The 12,223-nt window shown below is 42.4% G+C and overlaps 1 protein-coding gene across 1 annotated transcript; it reads right to left on the reverse strand.

The window, feature by feature from the left end:
- Window positions 1-450: 450 nt before the first annotated feature.
- uncx (UNC homeobox) lies at window positions 451-5,068 on the reverse strand. Its single transcript, XM_060840992.1, has 3 exons — window positions 4,813-5,068; window positions 3,713-3,888; window positions 451-1,464 (listed from the first exon to the last, which is right to left on the reverse strand). Exons 1-3 carry the CDS (start codon window positions 5,066-5,068, stop codon window positions 451-453), a joined length of 1,446 nt encoding a protein of 481 aa, XP_060696975.1.
- Between the last annotated feature and the right edge of the window lie 7,155 nt (window positions 5,069-12,223).

Genomic DNA, 12,223 nt, shown 5'->3' on the forward strand with positions numbered 1-12,223 from the left:
CAGACAAAACCTTTTTTTTAAAACAGAAACTTTTATTTATAAAAAAAGTTACATCATATATAAATATTTGATACATTTGTTTGGGTTTTACACAATGAGGAGAGAGGATTGGTGGTTTTATACATTGCGTTCAGCCACTGATGTTAACTCTGTGTATGTAGGTGTGTGGGAGAGAGAATATATATATATATGTGTGTTTATATATAGAAGATAAACTGTTTTGGCACCGTTTAGTGAAAACAGGGCTGGGTTAATATCTGAACGCATCGCCTGATCAGTGAAAATTCATACAGAAATCCACCTGCATAGCTAACAAACTAAATAAACTGAAAGGGCGTGTTTATCTAGTGAATTTAACGAGAAAGTCCTTATTTTCCCTTCCTCCCTCTGTCTTGCTTTGTTTAGTCGTGCCTGCTTTGCAGATGCGATGTTAGTTTCCAGTCTCTGAGCTTAGTCCATATCCACCTCTTCACACTCTGTCATATGTTCTCGAGGGCAGTTTGTGTTTACTGGCTCGGGAGAGTCCGCTCTCTGTTGGGTCAGTTCATCTGGACCCTCCGAGGCCAGAGCTTTATTTGACTGAGACGGGCTGGAATTTGGATCGAGATAGCTGGCTTGTGTGGCGCCCGCAGTTGTCCCGGGGTAGCTGGTCTGTGCTGAGCTCGACTCGGAGCCGGGACAGCCGGTTTGTGTTGAGTTTGAGTTTGTCGCGGGATAAGTGGCAAGCGCCTGGTCTGTTTCTGGGGCGGCTGTGTCTGCCCTGGAGGGAGACGGGGTTTGGACGGGCGGTGTCCTGATACTGGTTTGGGGAACGATGAAACCGAGAGGCTGGGTGATGGGATAGAGAAGGAAGTGCCCCTTCCCAATGACGGCTCGGGGGTTTGGTAAGGCTGGGTAGTCATAGTGAGGCTTGCGCCGCGGCGTGCTATCGGAAAGTAGACTTTCAACGCTGAAAGGGTTGGTTTTCTGGTCGCACTTGGTCAGACTGGAAGAGCGAGCGTTCGTGCACAGATAACTCTGAGCTTTGTCCCGGCTGGAGTCCAGATCTGAAGACCGACTGGGATTATTCTGGGACGCGTTTCTTTGGTGGTGGGAGAGCTTTGGGGGCGTCTGTTCGCAGTTGACCGCGCTCGGCTCCCGGCTGGTGTTTGGGGAGTGTTGACTGGTCTCGCTCTGTGTTGTCCCAGGCTGCAGGTGGACCACGCTGCTGTCTGACTCCGAACCAGAGGAAGCGACGCTGCACTCCCCCTCCGAGTGCAGCAGCTTGTTCTGGGATTTCAGAAGTTTCTTCTCCTGCTTCCGTTTCTTCTTCTCCATCTTCTCCATCTCCCTGCGGGCGATCTCTTCCGGGTCCATGGGCTCCCCGCTACATGTTGTAGGGTGCGAGTTATGTGCTGGTCGTCCAGGTCCCTTCTTGGTATTTTCCTTCTTCCTCCATTTCGCTCGGCGGTTTTGAAACCAAACCTACATGCCGAATAATGAAAACGACATTACAATCGAATTGCACAGCTCTTTTTGCAAACTTTCTGCAAACGCTCCTGTCATCTCTGATCAGATGTTTCCTTTAGCCTAACAGCGAGTTCCAAGTTACCTTCAATGCTGGACTTTAACGACCAGTTAAAGACTTTTTTTTAAATTATCAAATAAAATGATAATCTTAACCTTTTGAATCTCGTTGACGCTCACTTTTGAGACATCAATAACTCAAACCAAAATTAAGATTTTGTCAGGAAAATTAACAATAACGGTCCGCTGGCCCATCTTAAATCACTTTTGAATTTGGTCCAGTTTTTAGTTTGGGTCTGTTATGAGCACACACTGTGTGTTGTAAACTTTTCAGTGTCAGAACAGATTGTGAAGAGAGGATGTCGAGTCGGAATCCTAGTTTAGCCTTTAAATGACCCGGGTTAATACTGAAGAGGAACTCGGCTACCTGTGGGGTGGTAGCAAGTTTTGGGAGTTCGCATCTTTCCCGTCTCCTGTGTAAATAACATATTGTTTACACAATCAACACGAAAACCTGAATTAGGTTAATTGACAAACGAATTGCATTTAATCTCGCGTGTAATTCTATCAATTAAATCGATGCTTTGCGATTTCAACTGAAGCAGTTTACTTTGCAAACCCCGCGGTAGAATCAAAGCTTGAATCAGCCCCTGAACCTTTTAGTCTTTTACCCCATCACAGACCAGTCACGGGAGGGGTGGGGGGTGGGGTGGGGGGAGGTGAGAGAGCACAGTGGAACCAACGAATATCGCTATTCTAAAAAGGAAGTGGTAAAACTCAAAAACAATAATGTTGATCGACTATTCATAAGAGGACGAATTTTCCGTTACTATATACCATGGCTTGGTGCTTAATTCTCGCTTTCAGTTTGGTACCTAATGTTTCCTTTCTTTCTCACCTCCTACAGGAAGCAATTAATAAACTCGGTCACCCTCACAGTTCCTGACACGGTCCAATATTAACTGTTTCTTTTTTAAAACAAATACAAAACTCGCCAATCATTCTAAGAGCACAACGCGTGCTCTTCTACACAATCGGGTATTTTATCTTTCGAAAATGAAAGATTGCAAACAAGAATTTAAAAAAAAGAGAGAAATAAACACGATCACTCTAATTATCAAAAGAAACCCTCGTGTCTTTTTTAAAAATGCTATCCCTTGTTAAACAGGAATTAAACTGGCCAATAATCGTTTTACAAGGACTTCTCTTTGTGTCGGTTCCAACTGCTCTGTCAATGAGAAGTGCTCATTACCGTCTTAAGGGAAATAAACATTCTCGACTTCATCTAAACCTCACTTAACTACCCATCAACAAATTGGATAAAGTGCTTAAGAACAGGGGAGGGTCAGGAGGAGGCTGTGCCTTCAGTCTGATATTTCTGCTCAACCTGTGCCATAATCTTGATTGTAACAATAGATTTATAATTTCAAACGCATTTAAACTTAACACTAGGTCGTCTGGGAATTTTTTTTTCTGATAGTTCGTTGAGCTTGTACACGGCTGAATGTTCCATATTTTTGGAACACATTTCTCCATACATTCCCATCCCCCCCACCCCCAGACCCCGCAATTTCCCTGCACACAGTGCCCTGCCTGTTGCAAGTTTTGGGACATGCCATAATTTGATTATTCCCATTATCCCGATGAAACGTTAGGCGGTTCTCCCCATTAAAACCTCTGTTTTCACAGCTTTCTCTTTAAGTCTGCGTTCATCCCCACAAAGGTAAACACAACAGCAATTCTCACAACAAAAAAAAGTAACACATTGTCAACAACAAGCCTTTTCAGTGCAGAACACTTTAGAACCTGGGGTGGTTTTCACCGCTCGTCCCCAGTTTGCTCTTTTAAAACATTTATACACAAACAACCTATTTTCTAAAGCACTAAAAAACCAGGAAGAGAATAGACTGTTCGTTTACTTGAGATTAGCAAATCATTGAAAAGTGTACAGCCTGTCTCTATGATGTACTGCTTTTCTTTTGGTGAAAATTTAATTTAACAAAGGTGTTTCAAGAAAAATGAATCGTGGACCTAAACAATTTAAAATGGTGAAAAAATATGAATCAAAACATTTTAACGTTGACAGACCGTTCACGTTGCGAAATGTCTCAACATTTTGTGAATCCTGGAAGGGTGTCAGTTGGATGAATACTGTGCAGTTGGGGCTGGTTATAAAGCAGACTGTATTTTTGTTTATATGTTTTACCTGAACCCGAGACTCCACCAGGTCGAGTCTCAATGCTAACGCTTCTCTCATGAACACGTCTGGATAATGGCTCTCGTTAAAGGCTTTCTCCAACTCCTCCAGCTGCCAGCCGGTGAAATTGGTTCTCGTCCTTCTCCGTTTACATCCCGGGGTGTCTTTCTCTGGATCCGACGAGTCTGTGATGGGGAAGGGAAGGGGTGAAATAAAACAATAAAAAGGGAGAAGGGAAATATTGATCAGAACAAACAAAACCCAAACGATCAGGCTACACGCAGGCATTCGCCGCTGGATGGAGAATACACACCAGACATCCCAATCTACAGAGACCTGCCAACCAATTTTATCCACACTTTCTTTCCGAAATTATATTCGTTCCGGCGATATTAGTACACATTAAAATGCACACAAAATCTTTTAGTGTAGGAATGCAAAATGGTTCTGTATCTCTCCCCCCGCCCTGTAAATAACCCAGATTAATTAGACACGGGCTGCTTGAGTTGTGTATAAATTCACCGAAATGCAGGTGCATTGTCCTAGCCTGTTACAGTGAACGTTTATATCGAAGTGCCGGGCTCGATGCAGTTTCTCTCCCAGCCTGAACAGAGGGGACCTGATCAAAACAATATGTGCGGCTTTTACAGGCACAGGCTTGGGCTGGGAGCGCTCCGTTCCCACAGCATCGACTTACTGATTCCCACGGCTATAGAGCGCCCGAACACACATGTCCATCTATCTATAAACACACATACCAGCGACTCCCCATCCACCCCGGATCCCGGTATGTAACTAATGTGCTCTCTTAAAACACCTTATATCGATACACATGTATTGTAATCTGCCTCGTCTTTTCACTCTGTGCCTCACAGTTACCTGGACTATTGTACTCGCCTCCGTAATGAGCTACTTTCGTTTCGTTTTGGGAAATACATAATTCCTTTTATTATTGTTTTAAATTCGTTTCCGCTGTATAATATAATTATGTCTGGCGTATGTATCGTCCCCCCCACCTCCCCCACCCCACCCCGTGATAAAGCTGGAGGTCCAGTTCTGGGCCTGATCTGGGCGCCCAGAGCACTTTCTGTTCTCGCTCTCTTTCTTACCTGACAGTTTGAAGGACTGGCTCTCCCCGTTCACGTTACAAGCCGAAGGCATCAGAGGGGACGGGTTGACCACGGACGCCGTGCAGGAGCCGCTCAGTAATCCGTCTATGGTGAAGGGGACGCTGGCAGATTGGAGCTGGTGCCCTGTGAGTTCGTACACATGGTGATGAGTAAGGGGATAATGGAATCCTACCATGCTGGCCAAGGTACCTCCAAACTGAGCGTGGTGGTGTTCTAAGATCCTGCTATCCATCATCTCCCTGCAGGGGGAAAGGGGCCAGAGAGAGAGAGAGAGACAGAGAGACAGAGAAAGGGGAGGGGGTGGGGGGCTGGGTGAGGTGGGGGGGGGTGAGATCTTTTACTTAAAGGATTTGGGTGAACTTCAAAATGTATGCAGGGGAAAGTAGAAAAGCGCTTGACATGCTAGTGAACGGAGAGGATGTGTCTTTACTTTATGAACATAAAGGATCCAATAATTAGCCCAGGCTTTGGGAATTTGGGACCAATAAGAAACGTTAATCGCGTCTGACGTCAGAGACGTATAGTCGGTGTGTGTTGGGACCAGTGGGTATTAAGACCCGCTTGAAAACGTTTCCATATCGATCGCTAATTATACATGACATCCACCTCAATAAACAATATATGAGCTGTCAAAACAATGCAGGAGGATTTGACGAGTACGGGCCCAAGCTCCCGCAGGTTGATTGGTACCTGGTTAAATACTAAACAGAGCACAGAGTAAACATATGCAATTTCTCCGCAGCTCCTACACAACACACACTAATAGATTTTCCTTCTCTCTCTCTCTCCCAAACATTGACCATCGTGTTGTGTCCAAGGTTTTTTTTTCCCCCTCGAAAAAAAAAGAGAGAATGATTTCCTTGGTCAGCTTTTAAACTGATGTCGGGCCAATTACAGGGACACGTTGAGCGGCAAATAGACTGATCGCATAATAGAGGATTCATCAGCTGCTGCTTCCAGAGCTGTCACAATGCATTTAAAAGAACATGATATTTCATCTTCGCCGTTTGCTCTAGACTGCTCTGTCACTATGAATATTTAAAGCTATCGTGACGGTGCCTTATACAAAAAAAAGGGATCTTTAAAACTGCCATTCGCTTTTTATTGAAAATATCGATAACAATAAGTAAATATTGAATTATTAATCACAGGACGGCGCTAATTAAACACAGGTCACCCCAGTGCGCGAGTCATTTTTTTCATTATTTTCTTCCCAAGGAAAAAAAACCCAGGCACTTTGTCTGAACCGGTGATTAATGGTAATGAGCCCGAGTCCCGCTTTGTTCTAATTAAATTATATTCCCCATTGAAGTTTCCAAACTCGCTCTCAATCGCCGGGCTACAGACAACAGGAGAGGGGGAGAAAAAAAAACAATTAGACAAAGAATCATTATTTTCGAATAAAACACACCGAAATAAAACAAACGTTAGCAATAAATCGTTCAGGTTGGGAAAGGCGGCAGAATTGTGTAAGTACAAAGTTTCAAGAAACTCTATAGGTTGAAGGCTAGGGGAGGTGAAAGGACGGGTTCCCTGGAAAGAGTTAGATAAAAAACATATCCAGGCATTTGTCCCGGGACACACATTTATTGTCATCTTCCGTGCTACACATTTTCTGTTTAACTCTTGTTTAGATTTTAATAAGTTATTGACTTGAAAGCCACCTTATTTCTGTTAACTGGACAATAGGTCTGTAAATAAACTGGAATTGTAGGCTGTACCTAAACGGTCCATCAGATTTCCTCCTCAGGTCTTACATGTGAAAACAATCCGAATGAATCCTTAAAGTGCGTATTAAATTGGAAATGCAGCGGTTGAACAAGATGTATTAATGTGTGCTTTCCATTTACACCTCCTTTGTCCTCTCACCTTCACTTCGTTTCCACAGCTTTTAAGATAAAATTATAATGCATCATACTAGGGTTTAGGAATATGAATCTTCCCGTGTCTTTCGCCGGCACAGGTTGAGTACCATAAACTAGCAATGTGTCTGATAATTGTGCCTCATTATTTCTTTATTCTTAGAAGGGGAGAAAAAGTTGTTCAAAAATGATTGCCTCTCTGTTAACGGTCTGTTGTGTAACAGAGCCAGACGAGAACACGCGAGTTTGACCTCAGTCTGACAGGGAAATGGGATATCGAAGTTTCAGTAGTCCTCATGCAGTCCAGTGAGGTGGCGAAGATTTCGAACAGGGAAAGTTTGGAACAGTTTGTTGTAAACCAGACAGGCAGGGACACTGAGGTGCCAAGAGTTTGGGAAGGGGGTAGATTTCTGTAAAATATCACAAATGAACGCGGAGGAGAACTCGAGGGTGTGTGTGAGAGAGAGGGAAAAATGGGAAAGGCACTGAAGAGTCAAAAGACTTATTCGGGAATACGTCTTAATGATGGAACGTGTGGACAATGTTGGTGACATGTTAAATATGCCCAGCAAGGGAAAACAATCCCACTTCAGTCAAACCTTCACCCAGAAAAGCAGAAACCAACGAAATCAGCGAGGAGAATGTGGTGACAATACTCAGGAACAAATTAAGATGGAGAATATGTTAGATTTCTAGAGACAGGATGTCTGCCTCGTTGAAACTGTTGTAGAAAACATACCAATAACGTGTTTGAAGCCTGTCAATTTTCACACTGGGTAGCCACTACCTGGTGGAATATTAGATTTCCTAATTGAAAATAAAAGGTGGCGATTTGCTAAAGTCCAAAGTGGATGACGAACATTACACCCAGAACAAAATTTTAAAAAAGACCAAATTTCCAGTTTGACTTCTAAAGAGACGGAGTAATAAGAATAGAGAGGAGTATTAATGCTGCAGGTCGGAGAGGCCAAGGGCCGCACTTTTCAGCGTAATTTAATTTAACTTTCTATAAATACTAAATGTAAACTGTAGCCACTGGACCCAAATTTGCCCGTAGCAATAAACGCTTCATTTTATGTTTGAGCTTTGTGGCTGCAATACAGGAGACGTGTCTGTGAATACAGGGGAGGCTTAATCAAACTCAGGCAATGGGACTTTTCTCTCTTTATTACAAAGAATTAATTCGACTTATTTGACCAATTTCTGGAGCTGACAGAATGTTAATTTGAGCTGAATTCTCTTCCCCCGCTCACTAGCTGACCCCTGACTCGTGATTGGCGTGTTGTAATAACCTGTATCTTTCAACATAAGCCCTGATAATTGTTACCTTATTACCATGCAAATTGTTTAATTAATATTATTATGAAGAAGCATATAATCCATTCGTCACTTGACCTCCAGTCCACACTGCAACCGGCTTTCACAATCTGAATCTGTAAAATTTTAATCGTGGAAGGTTTAATGTTTCTAAGTCTTTGTAAAAAAAATCTCTTAAAGCGTTTGAGAGCATGCTTTAATGGAGAGTGCTGTCGTTTGATGAGACTTTCTTTGTGTCTGTAGTACTGCAGTCAATCTGCACAAATTATGGAAATCGTTTTATTTTTTTTTGATTTTATACATCAGAATTCTATAATTGCCTGCATGACATTTGCTTATAAAAGCGTTTGGTTTAAAGGCACCCTTCAGCTGTGATTTCCAGGCGCAGGTTTCTTGTGCTCTTGCCAAGGCAAAACAGACCAGCAACTCAATGAAAGCAAGCCCTTGACACAAAGTCCTCGGAGACATTGCATTTAAATACGTTTTCTTACACGAGAGTGACATTGTCAGATGCTAGCTTTAATTAACTTGATAATAAGACGTACACGCCGCACATTCAGGACAGCGCGGCTCTCCATGTTCCTCTTTATCTCGTTAAGGTTATCTATTCCAACCGATGTCTCCTTTCTTTTTGTGCTGTTAGCGGTGAAATTGGTCGGAGGTGATAATCCCAACATCCCAGAAATGTCCTGGAGAGGCAAGTTTGGTCCATTATGCCCCTTTAACAAGTCAACCACTTGCCAGATCAACCCCCACTCCCCCCTCCCCATTCCAACTGGTTCCAGACCCCTTTTGTTGGGTCTCTCTCACTCTCCCCCCTACAACCCAGTTGCCCACACATTAATCACTTTACCATCTCGACATTATCCTATGGATATTAAACAAGGGGTGGGGGGGGAGGTGGGGAGCGATACAACACACAGACCCAACCTGGGGGCAAAAAATGCAGCCAATGTTTCCAACACGCGCTCAGGAAATCCATCATTAAAACCAAGGAACGTTTAACAACCTCCAGACGGTCTGTTAATGGTTATTTAATTCTTAAGGCCTGAGAGCTGGTTTTGTTGGAGAGTGATTTAATGGAATATAAATACGTGTAAAACACGAAGGCAGAGCACCGGCACCAAACTGGGTCCGTGCCGTCAGATTCAAAACAGCAAAAGCAAGTCAACTCACAGGCTGCCGATACTGGGCTGATGTCAATATTACCTCAAATTGCACAAAATCAAATTTATTTTTAATTAGCAAATTAATAGGCGGCAGTTGAGGGTTTTAATTACTCAATTAACTTCACGCAAGTTAATTTTTAACTATCTAAATTAACTTGCACATTACTCGATTTGCTGATAATTACGGAATTAAATCTAAATTAATTGTCGCAGGTGATTTGATCCGGCGCTGGAGTTGAATGGGATCGCAATTAAACAGCAAAGTGTTTTTCTCTCTCTCGTTCTCTCTCTATTCATCATGTATGACAATCCGAGTTTTTGAAATGTATTTTTAAGAGGAGAGGGGCGAAAGAGGCAGAGGAATTATTTCTAAATTCCCATCAGCTCTGGAGATGCTGCTTAATCTTAACAATTAAAAACTTCTGCCCATCTCATTATCTGTAGATTGGACAAACTGTCAGCGGAGACGTCGAGGCGAGTTTTTTTTAATTCACTATATTTCAGCTGGAGAGCAAAAAAAAAGTAATTCGCATCAAATTACCTCTCGCGTTGCTGACATACTAATACCCTTCAAATCTTTTTTCTCTTCCCCCACTCTTTTTGGCTCTTGCATTCAAAACTGAATGTTAAATGAGCGGGGAGTTTGTTAATAATATCCAAAGTTCCATCAGAATAATCATTTCATTTCAATTAAAACTGACTTATCACCTTTCGTAAAACGTGCTTAATATGCCAAAAATTATCAATGCTTGATCGAGTCCAAATCAGCAGCCTAATTGTAATCTGGTTGATCGGCTCCTTGTCGCGGCTCTCCGCTTACATTAACACACGAGAGAGGCGTTCGGAAATAGAACTAATTTGCCCGCATCCCCGGGGAAATTGCCTTCGCCATATTAACATCTTAAAAATATAGTAATGATATAATTTGAGAAATGGTGACGCCAATTTGCAAGGAGCCTTTGTACAGAATCATTTGCATTTCAGAGCTTGCACTGTACGCTAATCACTCCAGGATTGATAGCCCCTGGATTTCTCTATATAAATATATAGATTATATATGTGTGCATATCAAACGCAATAATTAAACACATTTGGAATTCCGGCCGAGAGGGTTTCGAGAGGGAGAGGTGTATTTGGACTGGAGACCTTGCCCGAGCCTGTTCCTCTCACAGAACTGGGCAGTGATATTGCTGCTTTCTGATCGTCAGATGGCATTTTTCTGGGGGGGTGAAATAAAACAAACCTACACAGAACTCAAAGCTTCAGTTTAAAATATAACATGTAACTGGATTTGCGAGACGAAGGTTAACACAAGTTAAATACATAGTCTCTTCTTGACTCCTCTCTCTGTAGTTCCTCATTCCACTCTTTCCCTCCTCATATTCAGGCCACATCCTATTCCACAGCCTTCATTGTCAAAGTTTCCTTCTGTCTGTTCCTTCCTATTTCGTTTCATTTCCTCATCTTTCTAAATCCCCTACTCTCCCTCATATCCCCAACCTCCTTCATTCCCTGGCCGTTGGCTCACTATCTGCCTCCCCCTCCTTCCTTTTGCTGTCCTCACTTGTCATGCCCCAGATCAGTTCTGAAGAAGAGGCACTGGACTCCAATCGTTAACCCTGCTTTCTGTCTACATATGTTGCCAGACCTGCTGAGCTTTTCCAGCAATTTCTATTTTTGTTTCTGATTTCCAGCATCCTCAGTTCTTTTGGTGCTTATTTCCCAAACCAAGGGATGGCTGCAAGGCCCCACAGCTTTTCAAACAAACCACTGGTTTTAAAAAAACTGGATGTGATTGTTCTATTCAACTTTGCTGCAAACAAAATTAAAAGCATGACTTGTGCTCCAACGATAAATTACAAACTTTATGCAGGCTGTTAGTGTAATCTGTGCTTTGATGCCCTCTTGTGTACAGTTTGTAGCAAGTTTTAAATGTGGATTGGTTCTGACCTGTGTCAGTGTTTTGTTGAGTTAGAGTCTGATCTATGTCTGTTTGAGTGTGTTATTGTGTGTGGATTCTAGTGTTGCTTGTCTAAGTGTGTGGATTCTGGTGTATGCAGGTCTGAGTGTGTGACTGTGCGTTATTGTGAGCATGGGTTCTGGTATATACTTGTCTGAGTGCGTGTTTCAATGGATGAATGTGTAACTGTAAATTGTGGTGTGTCAATGAGTGTGTGTACATTCTGGTGTGTCTCAGTCTGAGTGTACATTGTGTAAGTGTATGAGTGTACATCCTGGTGTATCTCTGAATGTGCATCAGTGAGTTTGTGTTTGAGTGAGTGTTCTGGTGTACATTTGAATCTGTCAGAGGGTTGCTGTGTGAGTTCTAATGCATCTCTATGTATTTTGTTTTAAAATAATGCACTGCTTGATTGTGAGTTTCAGTGCATTACTATGAGACTAAAATCCTAGGTCATTTGATGGAGCATGTGTCTCAGACTATCACTGTGTGGGTGCGAGTTCTGATGAATCTCCACCTAAAGTATGATTTTGTTTGGTAATGTGTGGTCATACGTTTTCATGTGTACCTAAATGTTTTTCTGTGTATCACAGTGTACATATGAGTTCTAGTTTCTCTGTTAGAGTACATGTTGTGTCATTGTGTGAGTGTGAGTTGTAGTGTCTCACTGCTAATTTATTTCAGTTTGTGAGTGAGCATTCTGTGGTAACTCTGTCCAAAGTCTCTTTCAGTTTGTCACTGGGTGAATGTGAGTTTTTATGGACTCTATCTGAAGGTCTGTTTTGGTATTTCATGTGTGCGTGTAAGTTCTGGAGTATTTTTGTTTAAGTGTCTGTTCAATGTGTCGTTACGAAAATCTGATTTTTTTTTCACAGTAACCCTGTCTGAGAGTTTGTTTCAATGAGTTGATGTCTGTGAGAGTTCTGGTGTGTCTTGGTGTGTTCTTTTATGTGGATCCGTGTTAATTTAGCTGCTACCTGACTGTGTGTTTTAGTGTGTTAGCCACTATGTGGGTTCCTTGTATATCTCTGTCTCATTTTGTCTATGCATCAATGAGAATGTGTGTCTGAATGAGTCCTTTT

This window comes from Hemiscyllium ocellatum, chromosome 20 (genome assembly GCF_020745735.1).
Source record: "Hemiscyllium ocellatum isolate sHemOce1 chromosome 20, sHemOce1.pat.X.cur, whole genome shotgun sequence".
Lineage (NCBI taxonomy): Eukaryota > Metazoa > Chordata > Chondrichthyes > Orectolobiformes > Hemiscylliidae > Hemiscyllium > Hemiscyllium ocellatum.

What these genes read in the sequence shown, in the direction of transcription:
- uncx (XM_060840992.1), bottom strand. Translation starts at nt 5,068, where the DNA reads ATGATGGATAGCAGGATCTTAGAACACCACCACGCTCAGTTTGGAGGT. An exon ending in CCAGTCCTTCAAACTGTCAG is followed by an intron (nt 3,889 to 4,812) that starts GTAAGAAAGAGA and finishes TCCCCATCACAG; the next exon opens with ACTCGTCGGATCCAGAGAAA. An exon ending in TGGTGGAGTCTCGGGTTCAG is followed by an intron (nt 1,465 to 3,712) that starts GTAAAACATATA and finishes TTCGGCATGTAG; the next exon opens with GTTTGGTTTCAAAACCGCCG.